Source organism: Malaya genurostris, chromosome 2, assembly GCF_030247185.1.
Source record: "Malaya genurostris strain Urasoe2022 chromosome 2, Malgen_1.1, whole genome shotgun sequence".
In the NCBI taxonomy this organism is placed as follows: domain Eukaryota; kingdom Metazoa; phylum Arthropoda; class Insecta; order Diptera; family Culicidae; genus Malaya; species Malaya genurostris.
This window is the reverse complement of record NC_080571.1, coordinates 253,873,233-253,889,933: the sequence shown is the minus strand read 5'-3', so window position 1 is coordinate 253,889,933 and position 16,701 is coordinate 253,873,233. Positions and strand designations below refer to the sequence as shown.

Genomic DNA, 16,701 nt, shown 5'->3' with positions numbered 1-16,701 from the left:
GAAAAAAGTTTCAATAGACGAACAAACGACAAAATGTTTGATTATATAAACATTATTCATTCGGTTTTCAATGTTCGGCAAAACTAGAGTTCCAGACAAAGAATGGAGAAAAGTGCGTCGTGCATTATTTTTGTTGCATCGTCGAGTTCTCTGCAAATACAATGAGCTGCCAGTGCCATCACATCCAAGATGTTGATAAAAAATTGCAGTCTAGTGTCTGAGACTCGACCGATCATGATAACATCAAAAATTGCAATTTTATAACTCTCCTATCAACAGATATAAACTTGAAAAATAGCCAAAAAATTGCGAAACACTATTTCGAATGCTAAAGCTAATTTTAGGAATTAATTTATCAGCATTTGAGCATTTGAGAATAATTTCACTAGAGTAAAATTTCTATTTTTTTTGGAATTAAATGGTGTTAAAAATTTTATTCTGGTAATTTTTGGAAGTAAGAACCTTCAGTTACCAATATATCAAGTGCGTTTAAGAAGTATTTATAATAATATTTATTTCAAAAATTTTTTTTACAAACTTCCGCTTCCGTTAATAAATAGAGATTGCTTCTCACGACAATCGCCGCCGATGGTTTGTTTGCTATTTTTGATGTCTGTTATTAAGTAACGTTGAATAATGGCTCTTGACCCTATATTGTTTAAAAACTGTGCTTCCTCACTCATTAAATAATATGAAAACATGAACGCACATGTGTGTTTCCGTACCATTTCCTCAATAAAAGTGTTCGTTTACATACTACCCAGGTAACCTGTAAGCACTAATAATGGCCTTAAAATAGCCTTTTATAAGCACCAAAAATGCTTATAGCTACAATCTGGAAGCTCATATGTTGTAAATCAATCAGAATTCAGCTTTCAGAATGCACATCACATAATTCAGTCTCAAGTGTTGAAATGCTAATTAGCGATTATTTGCTGTCATATGCGGCATTAGTATGTGCTTATTAGTTACCGGAGTATGTTCAGCAGTGAATGGGCAAAGAATACTAATAATAGAATAGAAAGAACGCAAAAGCAAGAATAAAGACAAACGTACGCTTATATGTTTATGAATGAACACTTGTATATATACGATGTGAACTTAAATGGAGGTTAGAATGGAGAAATACAACAAAAACATTTGATAAAATCATAAACATATATTATATCATATGTTTCTACACAAAATGTATGGGGTCCAGCCAGATACCATTAGTCAGACCGAGGATAATATTTCAAACCAGCCGTTTTCCGTCCTTTTCGAGGACACTGTCTATTGTGCAAATTGCATAGATTAATCCTCAAGTCGATAGATAAACTATAAATATGTAAAATTGATGGTAAAAACGAAAAAGGTCTGGCTGGACCCATCAGTCAGATGGAGAGTTAAATGTGCGGTACCAAATCTGACGAAAGTGAATCGACCATAGAGATATGATTCCAACAATATGAACAGACCAAATTGCATAACGGTGCCCTTAATATTTTCATCTAGTCCACTGGCATCCCTCGATTTAATAGTAGAATACACACCGCTCTCATTCAGTTGCCGTATATACCGTCGTGTTAAATGTTTTCTTTATTTTCTCGGCTATCCATGACTTAGGCAGTACAGTTAATAGTTAAAATTGTTCAGCCCCTGTCGTATTTCATTGAGCTGCTCGATTAGTTCATACAACTACGATAGAATCGCAAATTTTGAATTTTTGTTTAGAAGATTTCGACGATTTTTGGAATTCCTCAATGTTGCTCGAATATCAAAAATACAACGAATGTCAATGATCATCGCTCGCTTCCCTTCGCCTTTGTTCGATAATCGTTCTGGTATTCGGACTTATCCGTATATTCGGGCGCGAACAAAGCCGACGCTGCTTCGTTACTCGCACGAATATCTATTCCTTGCAGTTGTTATTCGCATTGGACATATCCCCGAATGACTTAACGCGAATATGGAACGAATATTCATACAACGATCATCGCCAAACCTAATTCGCGATGGTCGTTCGTGCTGTCTTTGAAACAAGCAAATTAAGATGTTTCCCCCCGCACTATTGCCATAGTCTTATGTGTATGTGATGAACCATATTCCAGCACTCTCCCATTGCTGCTACCCAACAAGATATGATGAATTTATTAGATGAAGAATTCTTCGCGAAGAATGGAAACCAACAATCATCGCAGTGACGGTATTCGAACCAATTCGAAGAATAAAATAAATGAACGAATGACAAACGAATGTATAAAACGAACATGCACGATGTATACCAGCAGCGAAGAATGTATTAGTATATTCGGGTTCTCTACGATTATTGCTTATTCTTTTGCACCCTTCTCTCTTTCGTGCAGTGAATAGTTCAACGTTGTTCGAGACTGGCATATTCGAAGGCAGTATGATCACAGTGAGGAAGCGTAAATGAATTAGTTACACGAAGAATATTTGCAACATTGGAATTCCTTTTAGAAAAAAATTTTGTACTTCATTTTACAATTCTGAGCTATCTCTTGTTTTCACTCGATTATCACTTGCCTGTTTTTCACTAGCTTGTATACTCGCAGTACCAGATTGTTTTATATACAAACATGGGTACCTGTAACAACGAACAGGTACATTTTTGTAAGATCAGGAAAAATATAACAACAGCCTTGATTTTAAGTTTCGTCTTTGATCATCAATGCGTAGCTGTTTACGTTTATGTTGAACTGTTCGCGCGACCTGACGGCTCAACATAAACCGCTCCACTTACGTCTGGTCAACATAAACTGATACGCACTGATGAGTTAAAGACAAAACATAAAATCAAGTCAAAACGGGTCTGTGTTCAATTTTTTTTTTCTCCCCTTCGAAGTAACCACAATCTGTACGGTTAGCAAGCCGAAACTTGTTTCGTCCCGAGACATCAGTTTATACATTACACTTTGGTGTAGTAGCAAAAGTGTTTTGCAAATAGCATTGACTTTCGTCTGCCTAGGGTCAGCCGTCAGGCCGCGCGAGCAGTTCAACATAAACTGCTACGCACTGATGAGTCAAAGACGCATCAATCGATGGATTGAATATTTATGAAGTGAAACCGATCTACAAACTTGCAATCTTTTTTTCGTCTGAAGACTTTTTATACAGACTTTTGAAATTTATATTGTTTGCAGAATTTACAGATTTTTGAAAATTGGTGCGATCTTTTTGTTTTTGCTAGCTAAATTTATTGTGTTAACTGGCATCTTTAGTGATATGCAACACGTGGACAAATCAATTAGCTTCAATACGTCCGTCATATAAGTAAAAACTTTTGTTTTTTGGTTCTGTTACCCATGGAGACTCGAAACAAATCTTCAAAGTCAAGGAAAAAAAACTTTTATATACTCTGTGTGTGTCCCGAAATTCCTCAATTGGTCGAAGTTGTGGGCAATTTGGTGGATTCATGTCTTTTGGGACGAAAGTGACATTTTTGGTAGTATACCATTCTACCGTTGATTTCGAGTAGTGGCAAGACCTGGCCAGAAGACAACAGGACCCTTGTGGCTTCGAATCATGGGTCGTTTTTGTAAACATTCCTTGATGTATATTTCGCTGTTCATTGAAGCAGTGGTGATGAAGGGTTCCGAAATCTTACCGCAGCTACAAATTGCTTGCCAGACCATAGCTTTCTTACCACTAGCGTTTCAACCTTCCGAGCGAACGGACGTGCTTTGTGTTTACTGCGAAAAAAACCAGTGCCGTGTGTGATAACGTGACCGGACGATCAAAACTAGATTATATCGCTATTGTGTAATAGACAATAGTGCTTTTTTCTGTGAGAGGTTTTTTGTACATTATACACTTAAGCAGTGCATTGTTGTGAGCGGACGATCGAAACAGTACCGTTAGCCGGTGATTGTTTGATCGATCAAGGCCAGATTTCAGTGGCCATTGTGATTATACTGTGCGGATTATAAGTGAGTGTGCTTTTTCCTCTCGGAGGTTTTTTGCACACCCTCGAAGCGGCGATACGCCGATCGACGAGGGCTTGGCCTTGGTGGCCCCCGTTGGATTAAAAGTTAAGTACTATTATTTTGTATATTTTTTTTTCTTCTTCATTCGACCGTTCATTACCCCCCCCCCCCCCCCCCCCCTTCGAATCATTTATTTCTGCGCGGAGGTAGCTCCGCGACATGTCAAATTTGACTCCCGACCCCTCCGTTCTCGATGATCAGATGGAGACTTCTGTTGGCAGCAATAAGTCTCGCATAAAGAGTTATCCCGATGGGCTTGCACTCTCGGCCGGGCCTTACTCGGTTTATTTCCGGACCAAGGCTAAAGAAAAAAAATTGAATGTTTTGAAAATATCGCGGGATCTGTCCTCGCGATACAATACTATAAAAAGTATTGATAAAATACGACCAGATAAGCTCAGGGTTCTGTTCACCAGCTCAAAGCAGGCAAATGAGCTCGTTCAAAATGACCATTTTACGCGGGAGTACCGCGTCTACGTGCCAGCTCGCGAAGTAGAAATCGACGGTGTGGTCACCGATTCGAGTTTGACTTGCGAGGACGTTCTTAAGTACGGAGAGGGCTGTTTTAAGGACCCCTCACTTAAGAACGTCAAGATACTGGACTGCAAGCGATTGCATTCAGTATCGATCGCCGGGGATGGAACAAAGTCTTATCCCCAATCTGACTCTTATCGTGTGACCTTCGCCGGCTCTGCTTTGCCCAACAACATCCTCTTGGACCGGGTTCGTCTGCCTGTTCGTCTTTTTGTACCTCGAGTAATGAATTGTACCAATTGCAAACAATTGGGGCATACAGCTTCTCATTGCTGCAATAAGCCCCGGTGTGCTAACTGTGGGGAGGCTCATGCGGATGGCTCTTGCGGTAAGGATGCTGAAAAGTGTCTCTACTGCAAGGAGGGTCCGCATGACCTAATGGCATGTCCTGCGTATAAGCTGCGAGGAGATCGGATGAAGCGTTCCCTGAAGGAACACTCCAAGCGTTCCTTTGCCGAGATGCTTAAGAGTGCCACCCCTCCTAAACTGACAACGAACCCATATGCCTGCTTGTCAACTGACGAGAGCGATTCTGACGACCCTTTGGAAGGTCCATCATCGGCGGTCCCTCATAGCTGTAGGAAAAGAATGAATAAATCCTCTCATAAGCTACCTAGTAAGGGCTCGAAGGTGTCTTCCGAAGGGCTTCGAAAAGTTACAGCTAACGGGAATCGGGACAAACCACCGAAGCAAAAGGCTCCTGGTCTCGGAAAACTCAGTTCCGAGATGGAATTCCCACCACTTCCCGGGACAACAAAATCCCCAAACGTCCCTGAAAATCTATCAGAGAACCAACTAGGTGCTGGACTTATCAAGTTCTCTGATGTTGTGGACTGGATTTTTACAACTTTTAATATTTCTGACCCTCTTAAAAGCATTTTAATTGCTTTCATGCCAACAGTAAAAACATATTTAAAGCAGTTGACTGCAAATTGGCCCCTTCTCTCAGCGATTGTATCCTTCGATGGCTAAATCATCCATCGAGGTCACGGATCTAATCACTGTTTTACAGTGGAATTGCAGAAGTATTATCCCAAAAATAGATTCCCTTAAATTTCTAGTAAATAATCTGAAATGTGACGCATTTGCATTGTGCGAAACTTGGCTAACTTCTGAAATATCCTTAAACTTCCACGATTTTAACATTATTCGCCTGGATCGAGATGATCCCTACGGAGGAGTACTTTTGGGGATCAAAAAGTGCTATTCTTTTTATCGAATTAACCTCCCCTCGATATCAGGTATTGAAACTGTCGCATGTCATGTTACAATCAAAGGCAAGGATCTTTGCATTGCTTCAATCTATATTCCCCCAAGAGCCTCGGTTGGGCATCGGTGGCTCAGTGATATCATTGAGCTCCTTCCCGCACCGACGTTGGTTTTAGGAGACTTTAACTCACACGGTACGGGATGGGGCTGTCTTCACGACGATAACAGATCAACTATGATCCATGATATCTGCGACAACTTCAATATGACAATCTTGAATACGGGAGAAATGACACGGATTCCTGCACCACCAGCAAGACCAAGTGCGCTGGATTTATCACTTTGCTCGACATCGCTACGGTTGGATTGCACGTGGGAGGTAATTCCTGATCCCCACGGTAGCGATCATCTACCGATCGTAATATCAATCACCAGCGGCTCAAAACCATCGAAGACAATCAATGTTTCCTATGACCTCACACGAAATATTGATTGGAATAGCTATGCGACCGCGATATCTGAGAAACTTGAAAGAACACAACAACTTCCTCCGGAGGAAGAGTACACGTTTTTGGCTGGCTTGATTCTCGACACCGCGACTCAAGCTCAGACGAAACGTGTACCCGGCGCAAAAACTAACATCCGTCCTCCCAACCCGTGGTGGGACAAAGAGTGCACAAATTTAAACGCGGAGAGAGCCTCCGCGTATAAAATATTCAGAAAAAATGGAACACCTGATAATTACCGGAATTACGCGGCGTTAGACGTTAAAATTAAGAACTTGATTAGAGCTAAGAAACGCGGTTACTGGCGTCGGTTCGTAGACGGCCTAACAAAAGAAACATCTATGAGCACTCTTTGGAACACAGCCCGACGAATGCGCAATCATAACACAACGAATGAAAGCGAGGAATATTCTAACCGCTGGATATTCGATTTCGCTAAAAAAGTATGTCCAGACTCTGTTCCGGAACAGAAGATCACCCGCGCCGCGACACCAAATACAAACGAAACACCGTTTTCGATGGTAGAGCTCTCACTTGCGCTCTTGTCATGTAACAATAAAGCCCCGGGATTAGACAGAATAAAATTCAATTTGTTGAAAAATCTGCCTGACCCCGCCAAAAGGCGCTTGCTGAGTTTATTCAATAAGTTCCTTGAGGACAACATTGTTCCACATGACTGGAGACAAGTGAAAGTGATATCCATTCAAAAACCAGGAAAACCAGCCTCCGATCACAATTCGTATCGGCCGATTGCTATGCTTTCCTGTATCCGGAAATTGTTCGAAAAAATGATTCTGTTTCGTCTAGACAATTGGGTCGAGACTAATGGCTTACTTTCAGATACACAATTTGGTTTCCGCAGGGGCAAAGGAACGAACGATTGTCTTGCGTTGCTCTCAACCGAAATTCAAATGGCATTTGCTCGTAAGGAACAAATGGCGTCAGTTTTCCTAGACATCAAGGGGGCTTTTGACTCAGTTTCTATAAATATCCTATCTGAGAAGTTGCATCAGCATGGTCTTTCACCAATTTTGAATAACTTTTTGTACAATCTATTGTCCGAAAAATACATGTATTTCGCGCATGGTGATTTGTCGACAATACGATTCAGTTACATGGGTCTTCCTCAGGGCTCATGCTTAAGCCCCCTTTTATACAATTTTTACGTAAACGACATCGATAAATGTATCAACACATCTTGCACGCTGAGACAACTTGCCGACGACAGCGTTGTGTCCATTATAGGACCCAAAGCTGGCGATCTGCAAGGGCCGTTACAAGATACTCTTGCCAACTTATCCACATGGGCTCTTCAAATGGGTATCGAGTTCTCTACGGAGAAAACTGAGGTGGTTGTATTTTCAAGGAAGCGAGAACCAGCACAACTACAGCTTCAACTAGGGGGTGAAAACATAGCTCAGGTCTTCACATTCAAATATCTCGGGGTCTGGTTCGACTCCAAAGGCACCTGGGGATGTCACATTAGGTATCTGAAACAAAAATGCCAGCAGAGAATCAATTTTCTTCGTACAATAACCGGAACTTTGTGGGGTGCCCACCCAGGAGACCTGATCAGATTGTACCAAACAACGATATTGTCCGTTATGGAATATGGATGCTTCTGCTTCCGATCCGCCGCGAACACCCATTTCATTAAGCTGGAAAGAATTCAGTATCGTTGTTTGCGTATTGCCTTGGGTTGCATGCAATCAACTCATACGATGAGTCTTGAAGTGTTGACGGGCGTCTTACCGTTGAAAAACCGGTTCTGGGATCTCTCATATCGTTTGCTCATTCGATGCGACATTTTGAATCCTCTGGTGATTGAAAACTTCGAAAGGTTAGTTGAGCTTAATTCTCAAACCCGTTTTATGTCCTTGTATTTTGATTACATGGCTCAGAATATTAATCCTTCTTCGTTTGCTCCCAACCGTGCTCATTTCTTGGATACTTCTGATTCTACTGTGTTTTTCGACACATCCATGAGAGAAGAGATTCGTGGAATTCCGGAACACGTACGCCCTCGAGTGGCCCCTAATATATTTTATAATAAATTTAGAACAGTCAACTGTGAAAAGGTGTTTTACACTGATGGATCAAACATCGACAGGTCCACAGGCTTCGGCATCTTCAATCAAAACATCACCGCTTCTTACAAACTCAGTGATCCGGCTTCAGTTTACGTCGCAGAATTAGCTGCTATTCAGTACACCCTCGAGATCATTGAAACATTGCCCAAAGACCATTACGTCATTGTCACGGACAGTCTCAGTTCAATAGAAGCTCTCCGGGCAATGAAGCCAGGAAAGTATCCCCCATATTTCCTGGGGAAAATACGGGAACACTTGCGAACTTTATCTGAACGGTCTTATTCAATATCGTTAGTCTGGGTCCCTTCGCATTGTTCCATTCCGGGCAATGAAAAGGCAGACTCATTGGCTAAGGTGGGCGCATTACAAGGTGACATTTATGAAAGACCAATCTGCTTCAATGAATTTTTCAGTATTTCTCGTCAGAAAACTCTCGAAAGTTGGCAAACTTCATGGACGAATGACGAACTGGGACGATGGCTACACTCCATTATCCCTAAGGTATCGACGAAACCTTGGTTCAAGGGGATGAACGTGAGTCGTGATTTCATTCGCGTTATGTCACGACTCATGTCAAATCACTATACATTCAACGCACATCTCCGGCGTATCGGGATCGTGGAGAACGGGCTCTGCACCTGTGGCGACGGTTATCAGGACATCGAGCATGTCGTGTGGTCGTGCGTAGAGTATCGCGACGCCAGATCGGAGCTATTGGAATCCCTCAGGGCCCGAGGTAGACCGACTGAGGTTCCGGTTCGGGATGTGTTGGCGAGTCGGGATAGTTCATATATGCTTCTGATATACCAGTTCCTCAAACACATTAATATACAAGTGTAATCTGTTACATCTTGCTTAGAAAGTTCCTCCTATTTATCGACGTTATTTCAACTGTGGCTAAGAATTATTTTCACCTGCAGGCTCGACACTAACTTCCGCCGATTATCCCGATTCCTCATCTGTCCACCATCTTCATCGGAACTAACAAGATCTTTTTGCTGTCACTAACCTTTTCGCTTCCCCCCTCCCCGTCTCTTCTCCATCTCGATGTCAACTAATTAGATCTCTGTCGTTCTTAGTCATTTCGTTCCCATATCCCCATTTTACTTCGTTTTCCGCAATATTTACTTCTCTATATTTTTTCGTTATATTTACATCACCATCATCGCCCACGGAAGGTCGCTCTAGTCATGCGGGCCACCCGCCGGGTATTCGTAGCCTGGGGGTGTTTCCCGCGGACCCACACAGACCGAGGGATGCGGCCAACGTCATCTGGAAGACTCATGATATATTCCACCCACCGGCCGGTGCCGATCGCTAGCTGAAGGTTGGATCTGCCAAAGTCGACCACTGCGACCCCAATACAACATTATCCAATCATACTATCCTAGTTTTAAGTTAGTCGTTAATAAAATTAGAAAAAGTCCTTGGCACCTTAGAGCTAAAGCAGTGTGCCTAAAAAAAATAGTTATATTATTGAATAAAAAAAAAAAAAAATAGCTTTCTTACCCATTTTTTCGGCTTCAATCGATGTCTCGGACTGGTTTAACACTTGTCCTTCTCGCACCGTATAATATTCTGGTCCCGGCAAGGATTTGTAATCGAGTTTCACGTAGGTTTCGTCGTCCATGATTATGCAGTTCAAATTTCCAACAAGAATCGTATTGTACAGCTTTCGAACCCTCGGACTGATCGATGCTTCTTGTTTCGGACTACGTTTTGGTTGTTTCTGCTTCTTATAGGTTCGAAGATTCAAACGTTCTTTAGCACGAAGAACATTTGACTTCGAAGTGCCCACTTTTTGGCCACATCCCGAACTGAAACCTCCTTCTTTTGCTCGAACGCCTTCAGTATACGTATATCCAGCTAAGGGTTAGAAGGACCTTTTTTTCGACGTTTTCGGTTTATCCTCAAAGGTGTTATCCTCACCGAACTTTCTGATTGCATTTCGCACGGTTTTTTCACTTACACTTTCCATTTTTGCTATCTTTCTCAGTGACAGTCCGCGTTCTGTGCTCCATTTGTACACTATTTTTCGACGTTGTTCTGCTGAAAGTCCACGCATTTCGAAACAAACTAATGAAAACGAATAAACAACTGCTCAAGTGGTTAGAGAAGAGTGTAAACAACAATACGCAGCCATTAAAATTGACAGATTCTGAACCATTGCGAAATGGAAGCGGTTTTTGGTTGCGTCCATACTTTCTGGGACAGTCTTTATCCTTTCAAATCGCTATATAATTTGTATTTTCGGTACGGATTTGAAAAGTACCCACATTATCGAAATGACGGAATGAGCAATGAATTCTTACTCGACTGCATGATTTTTTAGTGCTCGATCGGTTCAGTGCTAGAATTTTCGCCTGAGTTGGCTGCTCGATCAACCTGATTGACAGTGACATTATAAATGTCATTGAATATTCGCTCATTTGATGAATGTGTTAGTGTGAAATTTAAGCGACTTAAGCCATTTCACTACACTCCAGCTAGAGGAATGGATGGTGCTGACTAAGGTAGGCCGTTTTGTTAATTTCCAGCGAATTTCAATAGTTTATGTTGGGATTCTAAGAAGAACTGGTTATTTACTAGTTCTGTATATCCGAAAAACATGAAGATTTAAATTTGTATATTCAGTTATATAATGTTTTCGTTTAAAAATAAACTGAAAATCAGCACGAAAACGTGCAAAATCAGGAAAGAAGAAGAAGAAGACGAATTGACAATTCAGTCCGCATCTTCTCACTCAATTCCGAATGATTTCCGAATCAACCGGTTGTAGGCGAACCGGTTCATTCGGAATCGGTTGTTGCACTGGAGTTGGAATTGATTCAGAATCCATTATGATTTCCACATGAAATTCCGAATGAAAATTTCTCGCCGATTCGGAATTGATTCGGAATCCATTCGGATCTGATAATGTGGGTAAGTGTGTGGAATGGATGCCAAATTAATTCCTAACCTTAAATTAGTAATCCTAAACGATGAAAAAAAAAAGAATTGTTGTGTATTTTTCAAATTAGTAACAATTTATGAATTAGATTGAAGATTGCATTTTTAATGTCATCGAAATCGGTCATGTCTCGAACACAACTCCGTAATTTTGTGCTTCTATTCTATTCATCTTGGTTAAAATTCTGCTAGTGAAGCATCGAAAACAATCAATCAACAAGTACGTACAATTATCGATATTCGGTAGTGTGGAAGAAACATAGCAGTTTTATTCGTATTCACGTTATCCAGTTGTGTCTCCGACATTACCCACGTGCTTTTTTTTTTATCTGTGCAGTGAAGTGAGTAAAAACTTATTTCTCCCTTGCAATTTTGGAAGAACACGAGACCGCGTTCAGGAACTATGAATCTTTATTCACTTCAGCTTGAATGTTATGTTGAAATATCTAATATCCTGAAGAAGAGTCATTCCAAGCGGCAAAGAGGGATTCACCCTTCTACGAAAACCTTTGAAAACTCTGGTTTGTGTAGATGGCATATGAATAGTCTGTTACTGTTTTCTATTCAAATGATAAGAAAGACTATTCTACAAAGTCTTGAGTGTAATATTAACAATGGAAAATGTTCACTCTTTACCCTTTAGAAGTGATTGCACTAATCCTGGCAACTTTGTAATGCAAGTTGCTTGTTGACTGAACGCAGTCATCTGAGTCCAGCGTAAACTTTCTAAGTTTAATATTTTCCATACTTTCATTCAGAATATCGCACAACATAAATATTGAAAAACCAAGTGTCTCCATCGAACCAGTTGTTCTGCAGACGCAGTTATATTCGTAAGTAAGTAAGGGACTGATACTCACCAACGACTTCCATTTCGCTAGATACGATCATTGTGTGGAATGAGGGTGAATCGGCGGACACTTCGCAACTGTATTTACCGGACATGGTTGGCTCCACTGCGGTCAGCGTCAAGTGGCTTCCGTTGGACTGTGAGCGCTGTGGAAATAAGGTAAAAGGGAGAAATGAAACACAACTAGGCTGATGAGTGGAAGACACGTTTTCATATTGACTTTCTGCTCCATGAGGCCGAGTTTAAGAGGTGCAACCAATGCAATAAAAATAAACACACAACTGTGTGGAGAGTCCCTGTAGAGCGTTTCGTAATAACAATATATTCGCAAACTTGCGCATCCCTCCTCTGGGTCCTGAGCTAACGACAAACTAAACGACGATGATAACGATGCCGTTGATGGAAGCGGGGCCGTTTGGCAATATAAAGCTCAACAACTGGGAAAAACAGATGGGAGAATCTCATCTGCCATATGACTTTCGCTTGTTTATCTTGTCCCGGTACAAATACACAGTACGGACGGTTAACTCGTTCGGGAGAGAACATCTAGCGACCCATAAACTCAGCGATGACCAAGAAATGTACTCGGTGATGAAACTTTCGCCGATAGGCGGAATATGACGGAATATGAAATCGCACTATAATTGCTATGAAGTCGAGTACATTTATCGGGCTAATGAGTTAGGTTGGATGAGTGGAGGAGTGATAGCACATCGTTTTTCGGAACGTCCATGTCACCGTTTCGCTATGATAGACATCCATTTCACCGTACTGTAGCTAGCTGTAGGGCGAACAATATTCAATAAGTGATTTTAGGTGTTACTCCAAGCTCATCAAATGAAAGCATATCAAAAGAACTGAAATCTGAACAATCTCTCAGCATCCAGCATTGGTCGAGCTGAAACATTGAATCCAAAAATTTGCGAAGCTTGAAACTTTGAAAATGGTTTACACAGTAGCTGTCGTTTCTGGTTTCACCAGAGTTTCAGTTTATAGGCAAGGTGAACCGAACGTTAGCTATGCTGGAAAGTTTTTCCGATGTAAGCGAACATTGTGCTAAGGAAGTGTTTACAGCAGTCAGAACGGGTATCAGGGGCACTGGGCTTGGCTATTTGCTTGCAGTGCTTTTTTTTCATTTCTCATATACAAGACCCAGAGTGTAGTGTGGTCAAGTACTGGGGCTTGGATGTCAATATTGCGAACTTTTGCCGAAGAGCACATTCATGTTTGTGTATGAGTTATAAAAGTTGTGTGGCGGTAAATGACCCTTCAACAGGCAGAAGCATAGACGACAGTTTGAAAAGAGAGGCAATATATTTGCCGAGTTCATGCCGGGAGTGTTTGTCTCATGTAGTAGCATTTTGCAGTGAAAAGGTTGAATGGAAAATCCAGAACTGGGCGCAAATAGGAGACCTGTTGTATCCTATATTTTAAGTGATTTAGATTCTGAAGCGGTTTCATCCTACTGAAAGGGGCTTCATATGCACATTCTAGCTATATGAGCGCTGCTGTCCAAAACAAACTGGCCTGAATGTAAATGGGATATGTGTGTTTTAAAGTTTTACAATTTGTAAAATTTCCTAGATTAGCGAAACTTTCGTTCGTCACAAACGTGCTGAGAATTAGTCGACCGGAACTTACCTCCACCATGATACCGAGCACCGGAAATGCTTTGAGTGCTGGATTCTCCTTCGGTGTATATCGGAAAAACTCTCGTTTTCCTTTGTACCACTTTACCGAGTACAGGACGGCTCCTTCCATATCGTAATGGCAGATCAAATTAGCATTGTCACCGTGTCGAATGGCTGCTGGAACGCTTACACGTACATCCTTCAGGGTGTTCACGATTTCTGAAAAATAGTCATCACAAATCGGATGAAAGAGAAAAATAATGATAAACTTGCTTAGATGGTATCAAAATTTCGAAAATTTGGTTTGGGGTTAGATGTATCATGAATTAATATCTTTCCTCCGCCAAGTCAAGCAAACTTGACAGTTTTTCTATTTATTTTTATTCGAAACGAGTTTTTCTCCAATACAATATGCGCAGATATTTTTCAACGAAACATTTGTTTACGTATAGCATACTGTACTCCAAATCTCCGCAATTCGCAGTTGATAGGACTAGCAAACACCGTCAATCGATTCCCCTATGTAACTTATTCGCATATCAGATTGTATTTGGATTGACATTTATACTTCTGCTGGGATCTAACCTCCATCTCAACAGATCTTCATTTGACAGTTTATCGACAAAAGTGTGGAAAATTGTAATCCAGCGGGAATCATCGCAACCGTTTTCAAAGTTCATTTCATGCTACACTCGGCGCAATGTTCCAACAGTGGATTTTTTTTCCTCCAGTTTTCTGCTGTCGAAGAGCTTATCAGATTGATTGAAGCGGTAAAGTGTAGCATATTCGCATCATAGAGCGTACAACCCAGGGCGAATTGTTTTGATACTTTGTTCGATCAATAAGCAGCAATTTTGTGATGCATTCAAGCGAACATCAGCATCAGCAATAAGTCGATGCCCGTTTGATGTAGCATAAACGAATACTCAGTGATGTGGCAAAGTTTTTTTTTCGTAGTTTATATTTTCCGCTCTCCTGGCAGCTGCTGTACTTATTTGCATCGTTCATGAAAAAGTGGTATGCATTTTCACGCGCTGTCAGTTTGTTCACTTGCTGGGGTAGGAGCGTTCTGTACTCTTCGATTAACTTTATCCTCTTCCCCTTGCCAGGTACGTGATTGAATTTTTTTTCTCGATGCCAGCCTGACTGTTGTGTTTCCGCTGGAGTTGAGCGAAGCGAGTAAGTTTCCAGCCAATGATCGCACGGGTAGAAGGTTTATTCTCTGGTTGTGTTGTGCTTGTATTGAAAAACAATTTTCCACTAGATACACGCGCAGGTCGTGCAGAGAGATGGCAAAATTATTTCAATTGTGAGATGTTGAATTACGGAATTGCCAAGGGTGCTTATGCATATGAGTACCAGCGAGTAGATTGTTCCATTTTTCGATCGTGTTTGAGATTCTGGTTTCTATTTCATGCTACAATTCACCAAATTGGACTGGTTCGTTAGAGATACGAATAATAGTAGGCTTTAATGTTACCATTTCTGGTGCCACCAGGATACGTGAGAAAAATTGTTCGTGAATTTGTGATTTCGAAAATACCAGCAACCCGGCGTTGCTCGGAAATGGTTCGTTGAAGTCTCTCATTCATGAAAAATTCTACCAACGTAAAAACAGCTTTTGGTGGGATTCTGCTTAAAATTGAACATGCGTGAATTTGTGAAGCGGCCATGATTAATATGTTAATCATTTTTTCTATAAAATACTTAAACTTTATGTACTATACCCGCCATTAGTTTCCCTACGGTATCCTCAAATACGCTAGCGGATATAACATTGGTACCATTTGCATTCTTCTTCGTTTTGAAGGGTTTCCACTTAACTAGAACCCAGTACTTCTCTACTGGATGAAATTCTGGATAGTTTGAAGGATCAGCTGTTTTTGGCACGTACTTGACCTCTTCTACCTTATAACCTTTCCGGATGGATTTCGCATAGTGGCAAGAAGCCATGTCAGGCTAAAACAGAGTTGTTGTAAAGCTTCTTAGCAAGATTTTTGGCAGTGAAATTGTTTTGGCTGGGCACTGCATTTCACTTTATACGCCTTCAATCTTTGCTTCTGCTTTACTTTTCGTATGTATGATTTTGATTTCCCAATTTTGCGAACCACATTTTGCTCAGCAAAATTGGAACCACCTGACTACCACCTACTTGTCCATTTGTCAGGATCATACTTTTCGATTTGATCCACTTTCAATCTTCTGATTCACAATCAAGCACTGGTCAAATGATTTGTAACGGTACTTGTCGGTAGTTTCAAATTTTCAAATTCGGATTTTGCTGCTGTTCGTACAAAATACGTTTGCGCACTTCCACTTGATTCGAGGTCATTTTATTGAAAGTAACAAGAATGTAAATATGTTGTACCACGAAATAAAGAGGAGAGTTCAAGAGCTGTGAAAAATGAAAAACCTTTCAGCGATCCGTGGAATAATTCGAAATTTACAGTGAAAAAAAAGTGTCCGATATTTAACGTGGGCAGTAAAGATGGCCGGGTAAGCATTTTTCCATAATCTACGCCTCTGCTCTGTACACACATGCAGAACACACACATGTATACAAACCCACACATACACGCAGAAATTTACTCAATTCGTCGAGCTGAACTGATTGACCTCGGAAATTTCTTCCAAAGTTAGAGCCGGTTCTATAATATTTTTTGTGTATAATAAAGATAAATATCAGAAATGGCGACCGGAGTAACTTTGACACATGTTCAACTCAACTTTCAATCATTTTACGAATTACGTTCTTATGAATTGTTTCATATGTGAATATGCGTCTACTGTAAATTAATATTTTTTTGCAATGTAAGTTTGTGAATATCGGTCTCCGAAAAATCCAAGTAAGTTCCATTTTAGAGTTTTTAATCACTATTTCCGGTACTCCAACACTACGCCTCCCACCAGGAATATTGATAGACAATGACGATATCGAAGTGGTTG

At 40.9% G+C, this 16,701-nt stretch overlaps 1 protein-coding gene across 1 annotated transcript in view; it reads right to left on the bottom strand.

The window, feature by feature from the left end:
• Window positions 1-16,701, bottom strand: part of LOC131429537 (cell adhesion molecule 2-like) — a 60,539-nt gene that overhangs the window by 7,426 nt on the left and 36,412 nt on the right. Inside the window, 2 exon segments of the mRNA XM_058593723.1 lie at window positions 12,135-12,270; window positions 13,766-13,974. Coding sequence (XP_058449706.1) covers window positions 12,135-12,270; window positions 13,766-13,974 — 345 coding nt within the window.